At 34.4% G+C, this 27,014-nt stretch overlaps 1 protein-coding gene across 1 annotated transcript in view; it reads right to left on the reverse strand.

The window, feature by feature from the left end:
• ADGRV1 (adhesion G protein-coupled receptor V1) overlaps positions 1-27,014 on the reverse strand; it is a 260,321-nt gene that overhangs the window by 122,038 nt on the left and 111,269 nt on the right. Inside the window, exons 81-84 of the mRNA XM_062599728.1 lie at positions 26,653-26,902; positions 26,362-26,501; positions 24,701-24,861; positions 24,244-24,344 (exon numbers count right to left, since the gene is read on the reverse strand). Coding sequence (XP_062455712.1) covers positions 24,244-24,344; positions 24,701-24,861; positions 26,362-26,501; positions 26,653-26,902 — 652 coding nt within the window. The remainder of the gene's footprint in view (positions 1-24,243; positions 24,345-24,700; positions 24,862-26,361; positions 26,502-26,652; positions 26,903-27,014) is intronic.

Here is a 27,014-nt window from a genome sequence, read left to right on the forward strand (position 1 = left end):
AATGCAAAAATTAAGAGAGATTCAGGGAATAGATTTCCCAATTCTTGAACAGAGAAAGACTTGCCTTACTAAGGGGAAATCAATCAGTGACCAAGCCAAACTGATAACAATGGAATTTGAAATTCCAGAACTATTAAAAGTTAAAGCAGCAGGTGGCCTTTACTCAAGAATTACAGATTTCTTAATCGAAGCACATTATAACATCCAGAAAAATATTTTATGAATGTGCAAGAAAAGTCTGATATAGAAAGCTGGTAAGAAAAATTGCATTTAACTTACTTCAATAAGCTGGTATTTGGGTAATTTTGTTTACTGATATATGAAAAAAATGTACTGATACATATAATATTAATAAATTTGACATGATGATTTGTATACATTTTTCTTTCTAGGCACCTAAAACATTAGACAAAATGTATATAGACTGCATAAACCCATTCATGGCTTTCCTTATAATTTTACCTGGAACACTGTTTAGCACTAGAAAGGAAGGGTAGTATTATATATGGCATCAATATGGAAATTCTTATTTTCTCAGGAAAAATGCTTAGGGCAAAAATCTGTTCCTGTAATACTTCAGCGCTGCTATAGTTGTATGTTCAGAAAGCAAATCCTCCTAGGATGCTTCTCTCCTTCCTAAAATTATTTTTTCTTTAACTAAAACATTAGCTACAGGATGATAGAAATTTAATATTAAGAGTAGATATTTCTCCTTATCTCTCAGTTATAACATACAACAATAATGGCAGAAATAGTCATAAAAATGAAAAAGGAAATAAACTTCCTGTTTACTGTAATGCATATAGTTTGTATTTGCTAAAGATAATACAAAGTTCTAGCTTCTTTTCTGATTTTTACTTTTTCCCCTTCATTTTCATAATTGCATTCTTTTGGGGGCTGAAGTTTTCCTAGACTATTAGTAGCTCAAAACTGTACTAAAAAATAACAACAAAAACCCCACTTTGGGCCATATACTTTTACCTGACCTATACAAATATATAAGCAAAACCATACTATCTTCTATATAATTCCAGTCAAAAATCTCTGCTCTTTAATAACACCTGAAGACAAGAACTTCAAATGGAGTATGTGTACTTCTATGTCTTTCATTTGATATTAAAGTGAGACCTAGCCAAACTTACTAAAAATGAAGTTCAAAGGTTTAAAAAAGATGAATCCCTGAGGCTGGGAATTTCATAAATGTCTATTCTATTTATTTTTTTCAAGTTGCCTTTATTCGTAAATATCATCATATGTCTTACAGGATAAATACCAGTTATTCGGCATTAGAGCTTTCATAAATATTAAATCTTTCAATCTGGTTTGTTAATTAATAACGTAAGTTGTTTTATCCTATTTTTGTTACCAATAGAAAAGCGAGGTGGGACTGCTTAGGTAGGCAGTGAGAATTTAAGGTGAAGTCTGGTTTAGAACAAGTTAAAACTAAAAGCAGATGAGATTAAGGAGAAATGTATATACTGCACCACAGCCCACTGCTAATTTGAATGTCAAAAACTGAGTCAAAGTATATTAATGATAAATGCACATTCTACAAAGGAGTCCAACACAAAGATTCTTGCAGTATAAACAGTCTAAGCCACTACACCCTCACTGTACTGTACAGACACTGTACAGTACAGTGTCTCCACGAATACTGGCCTGTGTTCAGAAGCAAAATAGCTGCGTCAGATCTAGATGGAAACAAATAAGACATGCCTCTAAGAAGAGCTAATTAGGTTGAGTTGAACACTACACTAATATAGCTGTCCAGTTTCTAAGTCTGAAACAGGTTCAGTCAGTGGCTAGTTGGAGCTTTCCGTGCTGTATTTGGTTGTAATATATAGCATAAAGGGCTGACTGTATAGATTAAGGAACATAGTTCTGTTACCAGCCTCTCAGAGAGAAGATTGAGACTTGCTCACATTATAAAATTTTATAAGGGAAAAATATCACTAAATAGAGAATAGTTCTTACTCCATCAAAAATATTGCAATATCCCATTCCATAAAACTTAAAAAAAAGACAAAAGAAAGCAAAAACAAAGCTCAGAAATTAACTGTGAAAACTAACTTTACTGAAGGTCCCCTGATAGGTCTCAGATTTTCTGGCTTAGGTTGCATATTCCTTCTATTTATCCTTGTATCTTGAGGGAAGGCAGGCGAGCTTACACATCTGTTCAGTTGAGATAAAATGATTCTGTTAAACCATGTTCATCTGAAATAACATACTACGAAGTTACTTAGGTAACCAGCATAAAATCTGGTCAACTAAAGAATTCAAAGAACAAAATATGGTCAAAATTTTAAAACTTGTTCATGTCTCACAACCATAAGCTGCAGGTTAATAAATGAAGAGAAAACTCTGATGGCTTAGTACTAAAACATACAAAAAATTATTTTGCCTAACTTTCCAGCTTCTAAAAAAGAACCCAAAGAGACCACGTCTATTAAAAATTCTTTCTTCTGTTATATGTTTTCCTAACAGCTTATGGTATAGCCAACAGGAAGAAATTTACGAAAAGGGAAATGACAGAAATGTATACAATTCAGAGGGGAAATGATCGATCCTTTCTCTTCAAGCTGCAACTGCTTATTAATTTCAAATTTCCTACTCTGATGAGTTTCCATTCTCCTAAATACAGCAAGCTCCTATCCTACTGACACTTGATGCAATGCCTCACTTTAAACAACATACAGTCAAAAATTTTTCTCATAAGAGCTTATTATGTATTTGGTATATACGTGAACTGCACACACCACATTCACCTACACAGTTACTGCAGTCCAATGTGGCAATTCAAATGAGAAGTCTTGTTTATGATGAGACAAAGCTGTTTTGGACATGAATGATGTCCTGCTGTGACATTTCTTGGGAAAAAGAGAAAATGAGTAACTCGTGTTCACAACCACAAAGAAAGAATTTGTAATGGAGTATATTGAAAGGACTTCCACAGTATGAAAAAATAAGAAGAGCATAGTGCATGATAAAAACTAGTGTCCATGATCTGGAAAGTTTACAGGACGAACAGGGAGAACATAAGTTAATGAGTTTAGCTAAATCAAAGGAGTTTTTGTTGGGATTACTATGAAGAATAGCAGGAGTCACAGGGAGATATCAGAGTGAGAAAGGCTTTTCTGAGAGAGCAGAAGAAATGTGAAATGAAAGGATCCAGTATTCCATCAGAGCTAAGGAGTAGAAACGCAGAGGCCATGGATGATAATGGTAATTACATGAGTGAAGCAGGCTTAGAAAGGGAGAACGCCAAAGAAAGGAAGGAAGGAAGAAATGAAGCAAATGCAAACTCTTGTGATCTCGGGGTGGGAAATGGAAGAGGATGGAGTGGAGAAATGGACATAAAGAGCTAGAGCATGATATGAGCCATTGTTAAGCAGAAGCTGGTCAAGATTCAAGAAAGAGCTAGAAAGAAAAGGAAAAATTTTACCAAATACTGTGCAAGGAGACCTCCTGGCATCCCTGCTTAAGAGATTTTTTTTTTCTTGCAAAGAAAAGGAGAGAGAGTATTCTGGCCTCTACACTTCAGACCACTAGGACAATTCAGAAGAAAATGGAGCAAGCCTCATAAGTCTGCAAGGCCTATAGGAGGCTAACTAACTATATTAAGCACCCCATATGTAATCAGATTCCTAAGAGAAGTAGGTAATAATATTACTTCAGTGTAAATGCATCTTAGAATGTATCTACATTTCTAAATACTTGACAGTAAAACAGTTGGCATTACACAAATAAGAAAGAAATACAGTCTCCTAAGAAGGTGAGATTTTAGGAATAATTTTTTTTAAAAAAATGAAGCACTAGAAAGACATAACCAGCAAGCTCCCATGTATGAAAATCCTGGCATACAAAAGGTTTAATAAAAAAAATTTTTAAAACACACTCCCTCTGTACTCTGTCATTTTGTGTAGCATCTGTTTTGTTGTAAGTTGCACTACTGACCATGTGTTCAGACTGTCTTCTAGTCTATTTCAGCTAGTCTTGTCTTGCTCGTCTGGTCAAACTAGTCTAGTCTGTCTCTTGCTTCCTCACTATATATAACTATATCTACAAATATATGTAGGTATATACAAAATATATCTATGTGTATATGTATATAAGTGTGTGTGTGTGTATATATATATATATATATATATAGGTTTTTTTGTCTAGTGTAGTAACACTTTTAAAGTATGGACAGTGAGATCACCATTTATATACATTTTTTTTTTTTTTGCACACATAATCTCCAAGGTACTGTTAAGGAACGATATCACCAACTCATTGGAGACTCACAAAACATCCTTAATATAAGAGTCAATGTCAATATACTGCCATCAGATTTTTCCAGTTCTAAAACACATTCCAGAATTAGATTCTCCCACATTGAGATACTTATTCCTAAGCATCTGTGATGAAATAAATGAACCTACTTAAAGAATAACTAAAGTAAGTGAAAAAGTGACAGAAATTAGCTTATATTCTCTCTCTTTGGCAACATAAAGATTTGATCAGATGAAAATTACTTCTTAGTGGTCTTAATTCAACGAATTTATCAAAGAAGTGTAAAATGATAAAGTTTTGGTAAAAATATTTCAGTTATAGCATCCTTACCAATCTAGCTCTTAGAACAAATAAAATGATTATAACTGCAAAGACTTAATAGTGTTGGACATAAAAGACTTTTTTTTTTTTTTTTTTCAATCCCAGAGTATTAAAATTCTAGCTGTCCAGAATAAAGAGAAGCAAAGCAATGCTTTCTTGGGATTTATTTCTGTGAGGAACTGTACCTCACTTATCTTTGTCCTTTTCTATTATCTATCCAGCATAATAGATGCATTCACAGTTACAAAATACAGAAATACTTGGTTACTCTATTTCTTGTATTGGGATTGCAACTACTTCTGCAATGGATCTGTTGTGAATCTCAGTACTGTTTAATAGGAAACTTTCAACAAGACAGGAAATTGCCATCTGGATACTAAGTCTCATAAAACAAACAAACATCACCATAACTGATAAAGCTTAAATTGCTTCCAATTTATTAGTATCTCAACCCCAAAATACATAATCTTTACCTTCGCCAAAGGCCTAAGATCCCAAATCACTATCCAAATAAAAAAAGTTTCCCAATTCTTAGGACAGGAGGAAATATAATACTGGTTGGATGGAAAAATACAAGATTGCAAAACCCCCCACAGTAATCCTTTAATGAAGGTTTTAAACTAACATGAACCCATTAAATAATGTCACATTTAATGAGTACTTAAATAATATCATTAATAATGCAGTAATTGGACCTCTTTACAGAAAGAAAATCTATTTAACACTGTCATCATTTCCGGCAATACAAGTTACTGAATATTGCCTTATTCTTGGTTGTTATTATTTTTTAAACATAAATAAGCCAGAAATAATGAGTGAGAGCAACTTTTCCGGGAACTGCAGCCCAACCATTTAATTTCTTTTTTTTAAAAAAGTGGATACTGTTGTGCTTGTGGTGTCTTCAAACCATCTGCAACTTGGCCAACTTTCTCAAGCAGGAATCACATTGTATGGAACTTCACAGCAATTATCACTCCAAAGAAATAATCTACAATGATTTTTTTTTCCTATGAATGTATTAACTTTCAACTATGACCTAGACAGTATACTCTTTCATGTATTATGTAACCAGTTAACAACATTAATTTTAGCATACATAATCTGATTCTTAAACAAAGTGACAGCTTAAGAATGCATACATTTCACAAAAAAATAAGACTACAGCATGTCTAATGTACATGGTGTGTGTGTGTATATATATATGTGTGTGTGTGTGTGTGTGTGTGTATGTATACAGATCAATGTCAAATCAAGATCCATGTCAAATCAGCCAAAATTAATGTTTTAGTTTTGTTCAGTCAACAGAAAGGGATTATTTTGATAATTATAAGCACATGCTTATTAAAACAACAATTTTGAAAAATCTGAATGTGAAATATATCTAAATTTATAACAGTTCTATATTTGTATTTCCCAAGAGATGAAATCATGATTTAATGATGAAAGACTGGACAGCTAAGATACACATATATCAACATTCATCAAATCCACTCCCCAAACTAGTAACTTTCAGTTAGTCTAGAAACAAATATTTTACCAGAGAAATTCCTTGGCATATGCAATTTTTATTCTGATGTTCTGCCCAGCAACTTTAAATATTGGATTTATATTACTGATCAAAGATCATTTCACCATCTTTAGTTGCCTATTTAAGAAAAAATATAGTTGGACTTTTGACTGCCTATACAAATATACATGCAAAAACACCCACTTTATGAGTTTTCCCTTTTTATAGCTGTCTATACAGTTTTCCTTAGAAGCTACCTTAGCTTTCTCACTTATGTTCTACAAGTTATATTAAAAATATATATATATTTGTTCTTTCAGTTGGACAACCTTGTTACTAGTGCTCATAGAAATAAGCAACATAAAGCAGATACATGCTTTGACACATTAAATATTGATTAGGTTGTGCATTACTTTGATAATAACGTCACAAAAGACGACGCCACCAAAGAGAACTGGAGAAACTCACTCACAAAGACTAAATTCAACTAGTGAACATAATTTCTCTGCAGACAAGAGTGATAGACTTCCTCAAGAAGTAATTCAAAGCAGGAGCCTAACTTGTCCGCTCTGATTCTGAGGGAGACTCCCTCTCACCACATGAAAGGAGCATAGGGAGGTTAGGCTTTTACTGAAGTAAAGTCAGCCTTTGTGAACAGCCTGTAAATCATTTGGAACAACCTCTGAAAAGTTAAATTTTTTATGACATTCTGACAAGTCACATGAAACTCTAGCCAACAAACATACCTGGAAAGAGCAAGAAAGAAAGTCTATGCTATATGCTAACATTGGTCGTTCTTCAATTTTGTTAAGTCTAAGACTTATAGGATACAGATTTTCGTCAGTAACTAACTTTGTATCTAATTATGGGGAAATTTATTTTGTTCTCAACTCATATTTTAGTCCACAGGAACTTGTATACATAGAGGAACCCAGTACTCACAACTGAAAGATATAACTGCAATAAAGCAAGCACTGAAAAATCTAGGCTGAAAGAAAACATTCCTCTGCAACAGTCCTAAACAGAATATTATATAAAACCCTAAAATAATATGCCAGCAAGTGTTATCAACTACTAACCACACTAATAACTTTTTGTTGTTTATAACAACAATTTGCAAAAAATATTGGTCCTTGAGCAATTATTGATGTAGAATCTGAATAAAAAGTTGGACCCTAGGGACTTCAGCACTGTATCAGATAAAACGTGGCAGTCGCACGTAAACTGAAGTACAGTGTAAATCAAACAGAACTGATTGACTGTGGGGCTGGATTGCTTCCTTTTTTCCTAGTTTCTCACAAAATTGTTTGGATTCTATTTCCCCTTTAGCTCAGGACAAAGGCTAATTCTAACAGAAGTCTCCATTCTCGTGTACATGCTTGTATTTATCTAAAATCATTTCTGTTGTTATTCTTGATCCTATTAATAACTTCAGAACAATGTGTAAAGCAAGTGATCATTTTTTTCTGTTTGTTTGCTTTTTTAAGTTTTTTTAAACAAAAGGACTATCTTCCTGTACCTGCTTTTTGTTCACTTATTTTCTATGTAAAATAAAAGAAAAATCTCACAAAAGTTTGATACAGATAAGCTACCTATCAAATGTGTCCTTATTTCACATAAAGCAGGACATCACTAACAGGAATTATTTTAAACTACACTGCTTGATCTACATTACTATTCTAAATCAAAGTTAAGCTTGAAAGGAACAGGCAATCGGATATATAGAGACCACTTGAAAGACAAACAGATAAGAAAAGAAAATGAAGGTGAAGATTAGGCTTCTAAAGGATCGGTGAAAATTAGACCAGCAAGCTCACAAATAGATTCTGTGAGAGATCTGCAACATTCCTATTTTAGAGGTTCCTGTAGAGCAGGTTTCACCTAACATAGTACTTCCGTGTCTTCATGCGGAAATGGTGACAGTGTGCATGAATGTTTATGTGCAGACAGTCAAACGGATAAATACACAGTTATTCAGGTCACCTTACATTACAGTGTGCAAGACAGTTTTGATAGGTTATTTTACTTGAATTGCTTAAAAACAACTTTGTAAGCAATATGAAAAAGTTAAAGTATTTAGTAACTATGTATGCTTTTATATTATATAAAATTTTAAAATGAGAAACACTTTTCTCAGAAATTAAAATAATTCAGATTGCATCTTCTCTCCTTATTACTCAGAATGACATATCATACAATATAATACCTACATTTAAACTTTTGAAATTAATCAAATAAATATGTTTTTTAAATGTCTGGGGCAGCTCTATGTTCTGCAGAGCTAAACAATCAGAGGCATGTTAATTCACACCACCAGCTGTAATCACTAAACATAGCATTTTGAAAAATAAATGATGAGTCAAATTATCAAAAGTATTTGGAGTGTTTTTTAAATTTAAAATTCATTTCAGTGGGAAGCTTTTGACTCACAACTCAGGAGACTCTCAGTTGTACCACAGAAGAACTCTCCAAATCCCACTCTGAATTTCAAATGAGCTTCATATCCATCCACAAACATTAGAAGTACCTAAAACTAGTCACTTTTAAGTATTTACTTACTTGAACAGCATGAAATAAAATGCTGCTCTTTGTATATTCTCTCATTTGCACTGGGAGCTTTGAGAAGGCAGCTGGACCAGACCTCTAGCATCCATTGTTCAGTGATTCTATTCTATGATAGAAGATATGATAGAAGAAGGAATTAACTGGTCATATATTAGTGACCATCATTTGCATCATGATGCACACCTACCTAGCTCTGCTTAAATCATCCCAAATGTTACAGTGTACTGGACCTAATAAGTATACAATAGAAGGGATTTCAATGGACAGATTTCTTGTTGGAAAAAGATCAGCAAAACCACAAAAAGACAAGAAGCATCCCATTGATAAGAAAACAATATGGAGTCAGTGGTTTCATCATTTTATACCAAAGCAACAAAATAGCAGCAATAGCAAAAAAGACAACACAATAGGCTGAAATTAATAAGAAACTTAGCAAACCAAGGGGAAAAATTTCCCCATTCCCATAATGGGTTGAGAATCACAAAATGCTATATTGATGACCTATACTAGCAGAAGAAAGTTTGCCAAAGCAAAATAAACCAAAATAAAACACAAAAAAGCACCCTGAAATAAACGCACAAAAAGGCTCTTGCCTTGGGCTTAACAAGGAATAAGAAATCTTAGCATCTTGAGGAAAGCGCAACCAGTCAGCTGTGAAAACACAGGATAGAAATTTTCAAATAATCAAGTAGATCTGCACAACTTTTTCTCATTTCTAATCAACTTCCAGACTTGCTAAAAATCTAGTGAAAACGGTTGGCCATATTATGAGAGCACCTACTCTTTAACCCACAGCATACATTTGTCTCCAGACCTAATAATATAGGAGGGATATTTTGGCAGCTAAAGCAAAAAGAGGGTCTACTGCAAGTAGTATGTTCTCCTAGCATTTTTCTGACCATGCAGGTTTTAATCGACGAAAGGAAAAAAAAAAAAGAAAAGAAAAGAAAAAAAGAAAAAAACTTATCTGGAAAAGAACATAAAAAATTCCATGCAGTCCAAAAAAGCTTTGTAGTATGATCTAGAACAGGTTATCTGCACTAATGGATAGGCTTTTTAGTGCAAGATAGGAAGTTTTAGCATATTTGCAGTCTAAATGGTTACTAGGGGAATATTCTAATGTCAGCACAGAACAGAAAACACATGGGGCCAATCCAAGTTCTTTATCACACTTGCGAACAAACACCTGTAAGCTGAAAAAAAGGCTTTCAATAAAATTCATTTGATTTTTACATCTCACTGAGCTGTTCAGTGTGATGGTACATCTAGCACTCTTCTTATTCCTCACTCACAAAATATTTTTAACATCAAGCAAAACCAGGGCAGTGCATACCTGTTAGGCTACTACTGTAATGATGCAGTCAGTTCAAGGTAAATGTTATTCTACACCATCTGACTAAAAGTTAACAAATCGGAGCTTAGTAGCAGAATTAAGCTTGAAACTCAATTTCTTAAGTATGACATTAATAAAAACGTCCACAAATTGCACTGCCTAAAGCATATTATTATTGGCCAGCCATATTACCAGTCATATTAAAAATGATGTTCAGCAATGTGGCCTATCAAACCGTTTATACTTAGGTGTGTACCACAATTAACCCATCTATATTATTCTATCTTAAGAAAACCCACTATATTAGTAAGTATGTGACAGTTCATAGCGTACTAGATTATTTAAAGCATATTAATTTGTAGTTATCAGATAAGAGATCCCTTTTAACATCATGAATTTGTTTCTTCGACATAATGAAAATGAATCTATGTTGCTTAGATGAAAGTTTTGACAAGCAGGTACGAAACAATATTAGAAAGCAAAACATCAAGCCCAAGTCAAGAATATTTCCCATCTCCCTTTGTTCCTTTTTTTTTTTTTTTTTTTTGTTTTTTTTTTAACTCTACAGAACTGGCTTCCTAAATAAAAACCATGATTCTCTCCCCTTGTATAGAAGAAACATAATAAAAACACTTGAGCTTTTGCAAGCATAAAGTTTGAAATGGATTGAAAATTAGGTACTATAGCTACAATTTCTTTCCCTCTTTTCCTATAAAGTAGCTCAAAAATGGGGATGGTGTCAAATGAGGTTTTACAAGACACTAGTTTTCTGTAGTCTGGTGTTCCCCAAGTGCTAGACTACCATTATATGATATACCAGATCAACTGTATTATGGACCCATCTAGGATTATTTAGCATCCAAGATCATTCATTGCATGTTAGCACAACATCACTGAAAGTTCTTGTGGCTAGTTAAAGACTAAATTGAGGAGGAACATGTAAGTGGCTGAGTAGAAGCTATAACCATTGCATTTCGACCAGTGATGGCAAGTGACGACTTCCAAATTAAGTTGTCTGCTACATGTTTCAATCAACAAGCCTCAGCAATTTAAAAAATTAAATATTCCTTAAAGGCTAATACGATAGCATTCAATGGAAACTTTTAAGCAGAAAAGGTGCCTGCTGAAGCTAAAGGTGCAGTGGATTCTTTATACTGCAAATTACTCAGGTATGATCTTGCCTTTAAATTTACCCTTATAATACTTAGCACATTTTAAGAATCATGAACAACGTAAAATTACATAAATTAATGAAGCAATAAGTGAACTATGAACTAACTAAACTGGCAACAGACTAATGAAAAATAAAAGCTCACATAATGGGTATTTGCTTTAAAAAGGTTTTCAACTCTTTTAAACTACATTTAAAGTTTAATTAGGCAGGTCATACGGAAAAGAAGACAGGCTGTTATCTTATGGTATAGCTAAATGTTTGCATTATTCTGTAGAACATTAAAACATTTTGAAGATGGAAATGCATCAGTAATTTCAGAAGTTACAAAAATAAACTGTACCTTTTCCCTTTGATAAACAGACTGTTCACTGGATTCTGACATTTATCAGGCTCATTTCTAACAGCTGTACATCTCAGCATTTCCAGACAAAGAAATAGTTTCTGAAGATGCTTGAGCCTGTAGTGAAACTTTGTAAGTACACTTCCATTGTGAAAGACTGGAGGAAAGAACAACATATTTCTTTGCGCAGTCTGCTTTGACCTACAAAGTAATATTCATTGGGTCTCTCCAAAAGTAAATGATCTCAGGATAAAGATAAAAGAAAAAAGAGAAAAAAAAGAAACCTAAAACATTAGCAAATGCTGTGAAAATTTGCACAGGCCTGTGCATGTGTCACATACTGCAGCAGAATCTTAGAAACTCTTAAAACTGTGAACAGTTATCTTGATAAAAACCTCATTATATTTTATTTTACAACGCATACCCCTTCTAGGTTTCTAAGGATGAACTTAGTTAAAATTTATTATGAATCTGAAGGAAAATCATTCAGGTAACAAAAAGGGAAAGTGTTCTTCAGGTTTAGTGGGAAATTCCAAGTGATCCTCATGCTCCCGGCCAGAGCAACCTAAGCTGGTCAGCTGCAAGCTCAGTCCACTGCTGTCACCGGATTTCAATAGGATTACTCATTTGTACTTGTGAAAAAAAAAGAATCAATTCCCATTCTGCTTTTAAACAGAAGATAACAATGCCTTATATTTGCTTGCTATGTCTGTAATGACCTATTAATATAATTAAGATCAAGTTCACCTTCAATTTTACCCTTTCAGTGCCACTGAGCATCCAGGCATAGCAAAAAGAGAGCTTACAATCTAAATGCCAGAAGCCTCAGAGCTAAATTCATTCAAAATTCCATTAAACAAACAAAACCAACAGTACCTTATAGAGGAAAAATTTCACATAGATAGAAGCAAAAAAAAGTGAACGGATTCACCAGCTTTTATAACATACAAGGTGGCTGAAGAGCTAGTGTTTTAAACTTATTCATCATTCATTGAACACCATTTCATTCAGCTTCCTGAGTTTGCTCCATTTCTCTTCCAGCAAAACGACATTTACACATGGTTTTAAGAATCCAGTTTGAAGTTAACAAAGTATATTTCAACAATAGATAGTATTTATTATCCAATACAGTCTTCTAGAAGACAAAGCTGGCAAATTAAGACACTCAATAAACCCAAAGTGATTAGCTGCCATCATGTATAGTCTCAATTAAAAGTAAGCAACAAGCTGCAAAGTATTAATGCTATGTATTGGTCTGTATAAAGTATAGGAGCCAAGTTACATGTTTATACAAAATATAAAGATTAATATACAAACATCACTTTAACCTTTCTCAGGTCAAGGGTAGGGCTCTGTGTATCACAATGCGTTAATGACTTGGCAATCCTTAAAATGAGGATTTGGGAATATAGCAACAAACACTCATCTACCCAAAACTCTGCTCAAAGGTAAGAGAGTGCAAGGATCAGCACCGGTCACAGAGCATTTTTAAATGTGAGGACAGCTTTTGTTACAGAGTTGAGTCCTATCTCCCATGGAGATCTTTTGAAAATGCTGATATTACTGTCTCTAATTCAAGTAAACTACTGTATCTTGATCAAAGATTATAGTCAAGTACAACTTGTAATATTTAGAAATACTTCAGAAGTAACAAATAGCAGCAGCAACGAGCCGCTTTTAGGGGTGAATTTACCAAGAGAAAATAGTTCTGTATCTGTACTTCTCAGCTATGCTTTTCTCCATCTGCAGCTCACTCAGTTTTGTGTCAGATCATGCACTACTATGAAAGAGGTGATGGGAAGATAAAATATTTTTGTATGTTAGATTTATAGGACCACTAAATCTTCATGGGACATATTTACATGTATGACTTCTTGATCTCTCTTTGTCCTCACTGTGGAAACACAGTAAAAGAAAAAACAAAAATCAGCTCTCATCCACTATTCTTTGGCCACTATTTGTCCCAGGATCAGGGAAGACAGGAAATGACTTCAGCATTACTATATGGTGAAATCTTTCTCTGAAAAATTTGCATCTTCCTCATTTGCAAAGTATACCTTAATATATTAACATAATTCTACAGCCTGTAGTGTGAATACTGAGAAGTTGCACTACTATCTTGCCCAAGTGAATGAAAAACTATAGAAATGATAGTAGGGATGAAAGAATGAAACATTCCTAGCCCAGAAAAAAACTGTCAGATCCAGAGTGGCATTGTGGTCCATGAGTTGAGTTCTGCTTAGCTATTAACTTTGAAAAAAATGACTAGAAGATGATACACAGCGTATTTTCAAGGACTAGTTTCCTATCAAAATAGCACCTCAGTGGATTTGAACTGCTTTGTGCAAAGTTTTGGAGTAGACGATATGATTTAATCACATACTTCACTACTTTGTTATGTAAGGTCCTCTCACGCATCACTGTCACTGCTCCATTCTTTCCTTGGTAATCAAAGTGCTTTCCTCTTGTAAATTGTGCTATCACATGCTGGCCTTGTTTCTGTCTTTTTTGGGGGTTGCTTGAGTTTCAAAATCCTTCAGTACACAAATCATTCCCAATAAAACAGAAATATATGGTAATATATGACCAACTGAAATGTTTGCGAAGCTTTTTTTGTGATTGAACATCATGAGTTTGATTTTTTTTTTTTTTTTTGCACAAGAACATATAATTGACATGTTCCTGATTTCTCCATCTGACCAACCTTCAACACAAGCTCCTCATTGCTAATTTCACTCAGCATTCACTACCTAGCAATTCCAGTATTTACAGTTTTTACGGTCATTTTCCAGAGTCTATTCAGATCTAGGTTTTTACTAGTGTCTTAGCTTTATTTCATATTTAATTTAGCACAAAATGTACCCACTTAACTTACAAGGGGCAATAAAAGAATGATTAAAATGAACAGTCTCTCTTGACTTGGTGTTACATATGAGCTCTTTAGGTGATTCTTATAAATCCACATAAAGTCATTTTCAAATGATAATTTTCATTATTGCACTGATAAATTTTATTATTGCAACAACAAACAAAAATCCACCTGCTGATTAAACTATCAAAACTTATACAAATGTATTTAATCACAATTAACTGTAATCATGGGTAAGTCAGTATTTATGAACATCTTATTCAATTATTTTCAATTGCAAAGTGGACACCTACAGACTTAAAACTGTACTTGCCCCGTGAATCTGGCATGATCAGATTCTAGTTTCATTTATACCAAGGAAATAATGCAGTGAAGTCTTGTACAGGATTTGTTAATCTAATGTGTATTGAACATTAGCTGTCTGTAAGATATGAAGAAGCAGATTCATGAAAAACTGCCAAAAATTCAAACAAAAATAAAAAATGTACATATTCTTGAATAAGCAAGTAATAAGCAAGCAAACGAAACAAATGAAGGAATGGTGGTGGAGTAAAAATAAAAGCTAAGCATTCAATGATTAGTATAATTTTTAATAGCTGTAAATGAAAACTCAATGAAGTCTGTAGGGTTTTTTCTCCAAAAGATGAGCTAATTTTTAAATTACTTTAGCAAACTTCAGATTAACACTGCACAGGTGATGCTAGGCACAGAATTTATGAGTAATGGCATTTGCTGAGAAGACTGAGGAAAGCCTTTAGTAGGGCAACAAGCAATGGAAGACTTGCTGATTAGAAGTAGTAATAGATATCCACATTTTCATTATAGTTGAAAGGCAAACGTGAGTGGACAAAACAAAGGGAGAGGAAAAAAGACAGCAGAAAATATGAAGAGTTGAAAATAACATGAAGCAGACAAAGACAGAATAACCTGCTTCGTGATCAGATATAGGCAGAAAGAGATGAATGGCCACCTTGGGAGTGCTGCTGTCTATTCCACTCTGTGTGTGGTCCCCAAATGTTTGTGATGTTGAAAAAAAGTACAGTATGATTTAAAAAAAGACTTGAAAGGCATTAGCTGATAGAAATCGCATATACTTATGCTTTAAAGTGATAAACAGAACACTTAACTGTTTGTAATAAGCACAGGAGGTGTGAGATTATGTACCAGCGCTCTAACATATGTTATAGTATTGCTCACATATCTGCATTTTGGCAAATGGTAGGAAATAATTTCTAAGAAGATGCTAACAGCTTGTGCATTAACACTACATTGTGACTCAACATCAGAAAAGTTAACAAGGGACATAAATTAACATTATCCTTATGAACAGCAAAAGTAGAAAAACACAAGCATTAGAATAGTGATACGTTATCACTAAGAGGACAAAATTATGTGTTGGCTGATAAAAAATGTAAAATAAAATTACGTGAGTATCTCAAATTTATTTCTTAAAGGTTTCATCACTTAGCCATACCTCCCAGAGCTGCTCTTCTTGCCTTTTTTTCCTTTAAAGGAAAGAATAGAGAGCTTTCAGCTGCTTGTACAGGTCCACACTCTGTAGACTGAGACCTGAAAGACTTCCTCCTATAGCATCTGTACTACTCCTTACTTTTGCTTGGGTCTTATCTTTACATATCGGAAGGTAACTTCAAGTTTATACCAAGCATCTCAGTGCGATAGTGATTTCACATATGACGTTCCCTCTGCTTTGCCAAGTCTCCAGCCAGTTACTGCAGGAAAAATGACGCCCTCTACTGGAAAAATGGGAAAGACGCAGCAATGAGATTTTTGTGGATAAGTTACTCTTCCTAGCTCCTCACATGACATTTAGATGGTCAGGGTAAAGAACTGCCAGGTGTTTTACAGTAACAGCCCTTCTTCAAGGATATATTATGTATAATTCCCATCCGGATGATTGTGTACAGCACCAATGCTTGAGATCAGAATTTCTTGACCATTAGATTCTAAAGAACCTCATACATTACATCCATCGCTTGACGACACCATCTTCTATTACAAATGCCTGATTAGCTCTCCAACTTTAGCTGATAGCTGTAGCTGATTCTATTCTCGAGGACTCACAAGTAGTGACACTATATAATACAGATGGGCCCTTAGAGCCTTCCTGATCATAAAATTCCATTGCTCTACTATCAAAGCATTCAATTTAGATAACTCTACTATGATATTACCTTTTATAAAAACTAATGATCAAATAGTTGTACTTATTCCTTATTACTTTACTTCTGAAAGAAGCTTCATGAACTTAAGACGGTGGTCTGGCTTGATGGGAATGACTGAAACCAGCTAATAGATAATGAACTAATTCAAAATGAACCCTACTAAGATAGCTCCTGGGAGGAAGAGTTTAGGTGCTAGTTCTCCTTGCAAAGGCAATGAAGATTGTAGGTGAAAATTTGATTAGTTACTGTAATAGATGAGAAAGTTATAGATATTATCATCTCAAACAATTTCTTCCATTATGGAAGTATACTGTCTATAACTCACCACTATCCTTACTGAAATATTTCACACTTAAGAGTAACTGGATGAAATGCATGAACAGGTGGCTGAATGCACAATTTCTAGACTGGGCACCAGTTCTGATCTGGTGTCTCATCCGGCCTGGGCTTAGTTCTCATTTGTTTACTCTATGCTCTCACAGACCTTACGGATTGCTCATCTTCCTGAAGAGCTATCAGTACCACATTCAGCATTGTTTATTGTTATCAGGATATAGCAAAGAAATGAGAGGAGCAATCCTAAGCTTCAAGGGTAAGTAGGTTTTATAAAGCAAACTCCCTCATGCTAGGCAAATGGGCTCTAACCACACAGTACATAGCATATAAAAGTATTTCCTGTTCCCTCTTCCACATAAAAGAATTTAATATTTCATGTGGACATGCAGTTTAGTGAAGCTTAGGACCAGATTTGGTCAGAAACAGCCCTTTAACAAGTATTTCCCATTGGATGGCTTTAAGAAGTACAAGCTTAACATGAAGGAGGGTAGAACTGTCCTGAAAGCTTCTCTTTACTGTCTAGAGAGAGGTTGGCACTGAAGCACAAGCTGCTCCAGTGGTGATACAGTGGTACAGAGAATCACCCTATCCACTGCATTCAGGAATATTCTTTTCAAACCCTTCCTATCTAGATATTTACAACAATTTCTTTTTGGTTTTAATTATGCAAGGGGAAAACTGAAAATTCCCTTAGCATGGAAGAGAAGAGTTAAAGACAATTACAGAGAAGCAACAACTCACAGTTCACGTGGAAGTTTCACCCTCAAACAATGGCAGAACTTGCAAGCTGTACAGGACAGAATTTGTTACTCCAGGAATGAAGCCTGGCTTCTCAAGCAGGGGGTTCCACCTTTCTGCCTTCCATCATCTTTTATACACTATCCTGTTTGCTCTTGTCTTCCTATTCACTTCCAAATTGACTTTACAAACTTTATCCTTATATGAATTTCTCCTGTGTAACTCCTCATTGCCATGGTTTTTCAGAAATAGTTATTGCATCATCTCTTAGAGATTTCATCACATCCTTAAAATTTATGGTACTTCAAAGCAGAATTATGTTTTCTACCTGCCTCTAAATCTGAATAAGTCCAAATGATAAAACAACAAATTCTACCAAATATTAGTTCTCAGAAATTTAGTTTTTAAAAGTTAAACTTTCCTTAAGACCTCATTTTAAGTCATTTCTAAATAATATTTAACAGTTTTGTTAAAATAGGATTGTTTGTACCTTTTCCTCTTAAAAAGCATATAACTGGCATATATAATTTTATTTCTTCTAAGAGTGAATAATTCACAGCTTTCAGGCAGTTGAACACAGGAAGTACAACTCTCCTCATGCATTTTTGTCAAAGGCAATGGTAGGATGAATGTGGCTCACCAGCTTGACAAGTATTACAGACATGATGATGATGCTAAGTGCTACTGAAGCTTGAGGACTGGTTAAATTAGCAAATATAGGCCTGTTTGACAAAGGTAGAGATCCAAGTTTTCCCCAGATTTTTTTTTGTTTATATGTTTGTTTGGGGGTTTCTGTTTGGTTTTTTTTGTTCGTTTGTTTTTTTCACTGTTAGACTGGAATTTCGTGTTACTAGCCAGAACAGATGGCCATTTGCACACAACTACTGCTGTAATCAGATTGCGGATGCTCAAGTATTCCAGAGAAATGACTACTGCACATATAAAGAGTAACTCAACAGCCTATACACAATAAACCAAAAGGTAAGATTTATCACATGCTCATGTCATTTGCAATGCACAAGTTCAGTGCATTCCAGAAATACAGAACGTAGGGAGCTTGTGCTGCACAAGACCCTATACATGCACAGAGAAATCTGCTGTGGCAAGATGCATTAAGTTGAGCACAAACCACCTATACAGTGCATATTCATATATTTCTGCCTGAGAAGTCCCAGGAAAAAAGCAAAGGAACCATAAGCAAGAACCCCTAATAAAAGATGCTACTTTAGATTTACTGTTTTTTTAAAAGGAGAATTTTATTGACTAGTATGAATGTATTGAGGCTTGTGAAATAAGTTCACATTGTAAGTTACTTCTTCAAAATAAATAAATCATCATCTAAATTTACTCTGAAACCCCAAACCTCAGCCTGTTAATTTTTTTCCTTTTGCCTTTGAGAGATTTGCTGCATTAAGTTTAATAATACAGCATGCTGTTGAAACAAACAAAAATACTATGCCAAACTAATGATTCAAGAAATAACATCTTTTGGAGATATGGCTCTCTGAGTAAATAGTAAATATTAGAAAGGAAAGAAAAAAATGTTCAGAAAGCTCTAGCCTTTCCACTTTCTCACTCTTTCCAGTGAGATTCACCAACGTTTGGTATTCTAAATTGATCAATGTCCATTCCTGAATACTTTACAAATTCTCCATTACCACTGGAAACTCTAAATCCACAGAGAAGAACGAAAGGGAGGTAGGATTCTGTAAATCACCACTCACCATCAGTGTCAGAGTCAATGAATTATTGTGTACAACCACAAAGTAGGCAGAGTTCTGGAAAAGCAAGTTTCTCAGCAATGTGTTGAAAAGGTTTGACTGCCACCTACAGACAGTAAATAGTGCATTGGTAATGATAAAAAAAATAATAAGAAGAAAAATAATACTGCAAGCTGAATAAACATCCAGTGCAGATATTAGAGGAAAAGTATTTATTCAAGTATATACTTAATGTAACTCACCCGAAAAGCTTTTAATATTATTTTTTCTGGTAAAAATACAAGTGCACATACCAAAATGGTTAGTGCTCATTCTTTTAAAGAGCTAAGTTTATAACAGAATACTTTCTCTCTGACATTATTATTTAAAAGGTAATTTAATTATTCATTGAAACCTTCCTGAATGTTGTGCTCTTAACACATGGAATTTTTCAACCTTCTTTCTTCATATCTATGTATATTGTCTTAAAGATTATCCACAAAGATATAGCAGCTTCCTTCATGCTGTAGAATGGGGTGAGATTTACTAGCTATGAACACAATGTCTACTACTGCCTCAATATTACCAGACATAAACACTAAGTACTAACATTTTTCTTGTAATTAAACAAGAAATTATTAAGCAGTGATTTTTATGTAGTAAGTTCTCAAGCTGATTAGAAGTCTCCTAAAATACTTGTCATACTCTAGTCATCAGTTAGCAAAAATCCAAAACACTTAATTGTATAAAAATCATGCAATTCTGTGTATACTCTCCAAATATTAGTAGGTGGATGTAACTATACACATACATACATACACAGACATACATACACATATATAATATATTCTAATTCAAGGTTCCTCTAAAACTAAGTCTTCCTAGTTCTCTCTAGGCATAGTACATGCCAGTGTGTCACAACACAAATAACTGGATAAAACTTTTTCAATTGTTCAGAACAGCTAGCAAAATAGTTCAACGCTCTCCTGCCAAACATGTCCTTTCTCTTTTCCCTGTATCTTAAACTCACATTCTCTTCGTAAGTGGCTGCTGTCAAACAGGCTTTCTTTCCTCTCTAAACTAGCTTTAGATTAGTGTTTGCCCTACTGAAGTGCCCTCTTTCAAAAGTTTCACTGTAAACTTGCAGAATAATTGGGCTGCGGAAGAATAAGAAAAGGACAAAGAGGCTTTCTAAATGGTCTCTATAAAATTAACTACAATTAAAATATAAATTATGATATTTATACATAGCATGGAACTGTGCCAAGAAACTTGCTCTTCCAGGACTGCGCCTTCTTTGTTGTTCTGCATAACTTCTGCCTTGAACAGTATTTCATATAAAAGTGCATTTAAATATAAAGCCAGCAAACAAAGGAAGATCTGTGTACACGCGCTGAAGTTACTTCCTTGGTTTCAAAGTCCTTCAATAACTAGATTTGAACTCAGTATTTCAGAACCCAGATATCTCTGACTCTTCAGTATTACCTTCATACACGAAAAAGGTAAAGCATAAGCATCAGCATATGAAACAAAATTTAAAAGTGGTATACTTACAACATTTGAAGAAAGATGTGTTTAGAAGAGAAAGAAATGCAGCAACATTTTATTTTCCATTTAGATCAGCTTAAAAATTCTTATCATAAATGTTTATTTAGTTTTTTCCACACGTATTTTGGAAATAACAATTGAGCTGGGCACACTATTTTTATGAAAATTAAATTTTGATTAAATATGCTGTTTAAGTGAAGTATCTCCTATAGCTGTACCTGTTTTCACTATATTTACTTCAATAAGGAAGGGCAGGGTCAGGGAACAGTGTGAGGCTCATTTTAGAGCAAAGTAGCTGCAGCACTGGCCTGAGAACTGAGACACATAAATTTAGCAGTTTGATAAGATCTGGAATGAGTGCAACAAAATCAGATTTAGGGCATTATTTAACATATGACTTTTTTATTTTTTCAGGTTGCACTTAGGTCTTCACTTTTCACTTGGAGTATAGTTTTGAAAATGACCCTATAACAACATGTTTAAAAGTACTTCCTGAACAGGTGAGTTTTGTTGTTGTTGGTTTTTTTTTTTTTTTTTTTTTTTTTTGGTCCTTCCTTCTGATTGACTTTTAGGGATAGAGATGAATCATTCTACTCTTGGAAAAAAAGAGCTCAGGACTACAGGCCAGAAAGCCTAACCGTAGTCCCCAGGAAATTTATAGAGAAAATCCTCCTGGGAGCTATAAAGCAGGGCAAGAACAAGAAAGCGATTGGAAACAGCTGTCATCGATGTACCTAGGGAAAATCATGCCTGACAAACCCAACTGCCTTCTATAAGGAGATGAGTGCCTCAGGCAGGGGCAGTGGATAATTTCCACCCTGACTTGAGTAAGGCCTTTAGCATAATCTCTATAATAGTCACAGTTTTACCATTAATGGCTGAGATACCTTAAAATCCACCTAACCAAAGTGTGAGTGGAAAATTGGCTGTACTGGTGGGCTCAAAATGTTGTGATCAGTGTGAAATCCTGCTAGAGGCTGGTTACTAGTGGCACTCCTCAGGAGCTGAGATGGTAGCTGATACTATTTAAAGCATTTGGGCATGAATGATGGGGTATAGTGCCTTTTTGGTAAATTTGTGGATGACATCAAAATGGGGAGAGCAGGTGAAATGCTGGAAGGTGGGGCTGCTGTTCCTTAGGAACCTCAGTAGACTGGAGAAATGGGCTGACAGAAACCTCATGAAGGCAAATGCAAAGTCCTGCATCTGGTGACAGAATAATTCCATGTAACAGTACAAGGGGCTAAATGGCAAGGCAGAAGCCCTGCAGAACAAGACCTGAGATCCTGGTGGACAACAAGTTGAACATAAGTCAGCAGTGTGTTTTGTGGCAAAGCAGGCCAATCTGTACTTCAGGCTGTATTAAGCAGGGGTCAAAGGAAGCTGTTCTTCCCTTCTACTCAGCACTTGTGAGACCACATCAGATTATATTTGGGCTTTCTAGTACAGGAAAGAGACTGGCAAGTCCAACGGATGTTCACAAAGATAGTCGGGGGCTAGATGGTATGACGTACAAAAGACCCAGGGAAGTTCAATCTTAAGAATGTAGAAGGTGGGAACCTTCTTGTTGTCTTCAACTACTCATTAGAAGCGCTTAGGGATAAGGAGTCAAAACTCCTCTTGGAGATGCACATTGATAGCAAGAGAGGCAACAGACACACATTCAAAACAAATGAAATTCTAAGTAGATATTAGGAAACATTTTCCACAGTGGGTAGCCAAATACTGCAACAGATTGTTCAGAAAATTCGTGGAATCTCCATCCGTGGATCTGCTTAGAATTCAGCTGTGCAGGGTCCTGAGCAAACTCATTTAAGTTGCACTTGCTTTGAGCAGGGGCAACAAGAAAGCTTTCAAAGGTCGCTTTCAACCTAAATTATTCAGTGACTCAATAGGTTTAAATGTATGCAACAGTCTTAAGAGAACTATGTAAACAGTATCAAAAAATAGCAAACAAACTTCTATGAAGAAGTTAGGATGTTTTAATAAGTCCAAAAGATCTGATATGGAATCCTTATAAGGAGAATGAAAAAAATTCTGTTGGGAACAAGAAACTCACTGTAATAAGAAACAAGCTTCTATATTTCTAAATATTGCCAAAGAAATGGAAAAATAACAGAGAGAAAGAATGCAGCACAGGTAAGTATAATTATGTAATATGCAAAATTTCAAATAATTTTGGAAACACTGGTGACTACATACAGTACAAAGGAAAAGCAGAAACTTTGACAAAAAGTATTATTAGGCTGTAAAACTCCATAAAGCTTCAGAGCTGTTCTGGCCTACATGTCCCAGATAAGTCTGAGCCTTGCCATGCTAGTAATTGTGCATACAGACAGAAAAATACAGGTCCCTGGTTCAAATTAGCTTTCAGTATAGCTAGACAGAAATATTAAAACATGTATACATTTAACGTGTTTAAAAATCAAGACTGAGACATCAACACTCTTATGTCCTAAGATGCAAAGATACCAGGTTGGTATCCAGTGATCTCTAGAAGTGCTATAAGGACATTTCTATTTCCTTACATTGCAAATCCAGTCATCATGGTCATTATCAATGTATTTCATTGTACAATAAAAAAAGATAACACGAGGTTACAAGAATAAAGGGATAATCTAACCATGGCACTGTACAAGGCTCGTTTGAAAGATGTGGCAGTTGCTAATCTTCCACAGATAACATAGGACTGTTTTGTTTATCCTATCTATGCATCTACATCTCCCTGATACTGCAAATTTCCCTGGGGGACATATTCTCCTTTTGTACACTCCTTCAGTTTGCTGACAACAGTAGTTACCTACAATTTGAACTAGTACGGGAGAACCAGGTAGATTTTCTACAATTTATCCTCTTTTATTATTTAAAAGTTTCATAATTTGACTTTCCTACAAAGAAAAGAAAGTGTGCAAGAGAGTTTTCATCATCTACTAATCAATATAAATCTCTCCCATAGAATTTACGACTACTGGCATTAATCTGTTTTTAAAAACTGTGCTGTTAGTGATGAAACTCGTTAGTCTCAATACCCAACCATCAAAAACTTTTTTGTTCTACATATTGGACTGATGTTCTCATGGCACGTAAGTTTTTCTCTAAATATTTTTGGAAAATGTGTAATTTCCATTGAATTTTCAACACATGAACACATGATACTTATATTTCAATCAATATAGATATCATATATTGAAAGTTCAATTGAAACTATACATTTTCCAAAAATATTTAGGGTGTAGAAAAGTAAATGAGGACTGACTGTTCAGGTACAGCCATGAGAGTACAGAAAAAGAAAGGAGGATATACTGAAATCAGTTTTAGCGACTTCTGCCTTTTTTTTTTTTTTTCTTTTCTTACCTGAGTACCCAAACAAGCAACCATCATGTGAGTGAGAAGTTTAGCGGCAAACATTGCACATCTGGTACAGAAAAGGTGGGAGATAATAGCCAAAGTGAAACCTACAAGGGAATAAAAAATGGGAACTTTAAACTAATACACTATGCCATCTACTAAAGATACAGGTGGATTTAGGATTTTATAGTTTCCCCCTAAAATGAACATGACATACTTCTCATTGTATGATTCAAGAAAACATCACAAAAAAAAAAAAAAAAAAAAAAAAACAGATTTCAATGTAGGATTTTTTTTTCAATGGGAAAGTTTTTCAATATGCAAACAGCAGTGCAAAGAGGAATTTTTTAAAGATGAGGTTAGTTAATATTCCTTGAACTAAAAGATTGTCATCAATTGCTAACAATTAATTTTACTGAATATTAGTTGCCATTAATGAGAGAACTATCTTATATCAACTGACCTGAAATGCAGATGAATCCAGAAGAGAAAAAAGCTTCATTGTATGATGACAAGTTGTCTGTTTGGGCATAAACTGCATAAATGGACATATGAGAACAAGAGCATTCCACGTAGTCTGATGTCTCATCAATCACTTTGCAGAACCCACTATCAGACAACCAGCTACAACAACAACAAAAAAAAGCTGCCTTTCACATTTTTTCATGGTGCAAATTGTTTATTAAAAAAAGGAAAAGAAAAAGAGAGAGAGCACCAGTGCAAGAGAAGAAAGTCTAAATGCATTCTTTTTTAACAATGCAAAGAAGCAACACCAGACAATTTATGGGCTGTCAAAACCAGTTACACACATTTAACAAACATTGGAGGAAATGGACTTGTATAATTCAAGCAAAAAGCAGGCTTGAAAATTGTTGTTCTAGCCCTGAAATACCAAGTTTTCTAAAATATCACATAAAAGTGATTTTTTTTTTTTTTTTTTTTTTACATCTTTTATATCTTTCAGGTACAGTCATCAAAATAGCACATTTAAATGAAATTAGCACTGTTTTGACTTTAATGATTAAATATATTTATGAATATATAATAACAAAATTTTTCTTTAAGTAAAAATTTCTTTGACCATAGTTTTTAAAAGCTGGGTCATTTACCTTGCAGAATTACCTACACCACTAGGGAGAACATTTTATACTAGTATTTGTTGCTTTTAACCTAACATTCATGTTTTCTTTGGTACTGCTGAACTGACTTTAAAACAGAATAATATAGGTCACATATTAAGCCATTTTTTGTGAGAAACGAAATGTACACTATTATGTAGTGACTAGAAAAGATGAGAGTCTACAGTGAATTCTGCTTCCCCTCCTTTCTGAGGGGTTTATGTCAATCACAGACTGATATAATCTGGCCAGTTTAAAGAAATTATGTCTAAACCAACCAGATCTTAGCACGATACAGAGCATAAGTCTCTCTGAATTCACAAACCTATGCTGTGTGAAAGGTAAAGACACAGGCCAATCAAGTAATGGGCCATTCAAGAGCACACACATACAACCATGGTTTATGACAACCACGGTTACACCATGGTTTATGACAGTACGAGCAGCCACTGCTGGAGAGCTGATACTGGTCTAGATAAATCGCTGGTCTGACCCTGTTAAGTTTGTCTTTTTCTCATTTACACAGTGTCTTTCACAGAATCAAAGGAAAGAGTTCATACCAGCAAATTAGGAACAATCTAAGTAAAGTGGTTTTAATATGGTTTTAATCTTTATTTTTGTAAGAATTAATTTGAAGCATTGCCTGATAATAACTGTAAAGAGCATAAAATTATCAATATTAATGATGTAATGCTATTCTGAAATGTAGGGTCTTTCAGCTTTGCCTTATGCATCATCAAATAATCTAAATAATCTAAAGGATATTTTGGTATAAAGTCAATAGTAGAAATCATTTTGGCCATTTCTGAGCTAGAATACTTGCATATTTTGTTGCATGAAAAGTTTTATGTGCTAGTTCAAAGGCCAGAGAAGTTAGGAAAAAGCTACAAATGGGAAAAGGAAACAATTTTATAATGGCAGATGATCTAATCACAGCTATCATATCTTCAGCAAGTATACAGGTTTATTTTAGAAACTGGAAAACTAAACAGATTTATAAAAATACCTTTCTGCAGCTTGATTCCAAAGGAGACATAGAGACTTTCGTGGAACAATCCGACTTCCTGTAGAATAAATCCGGTAAACAACTTCATTGTTATCTTTCAAAGGGTGTGAACTCTGCCCCTTCAAACTCATAGAAAAAATCTGAAACATTAAAATTCAACAGACAGTGCTTAATTTGACTCAGAAATACAAACACAAAATGTTCAAATTATTTTAAATATATTAAATATGTTTTGTTCAATATTTAAATCAAACTAGTCTGGTAAAAAAATAAATTGCATTATTTTCAAACCTTATTCTTTAGGGCAAGTTCTTTATCACCAGTAAGAAACCACTGCTGGCTGCTGTATTCTGTGAATTGTACAGATTCGCAGTTTCCAACTTGAGGAGGAGACAATGCAACAGCAACCTCTAATAAATGCTCTGGTACATGAATAAAATCCCCATCTTTTCCATCAAATTTGTGTCCATTGATTTGCTGAGGATACCAGTTGTGAGCCATTATCGCAATGTACGGGCAGCTGTCAAGGATATTTTTACCTCTATTGAAACAGAAAAACAATAGGGCTGGTAAGTGAAACAGAGCTTTATGTCAGAGTGTGACTCTAAAATGTATTTGTAAGTAATACTTTGCTCCTCCATCATGTTTAGATT

This window comes from Rhea pennata, chromosome Z (assembly GCF_028389875.1).
Source record: "Rhea pennata isolate bPtePen1 chromosome Z, bPtePen1.pri, whole genome shotgun sequence".
Lineage (NCBI taxonomy): Eukaryota > Metazoa > Chordata > Aves > Rheiformes > Rheidae > Rhea > Rhea pennata.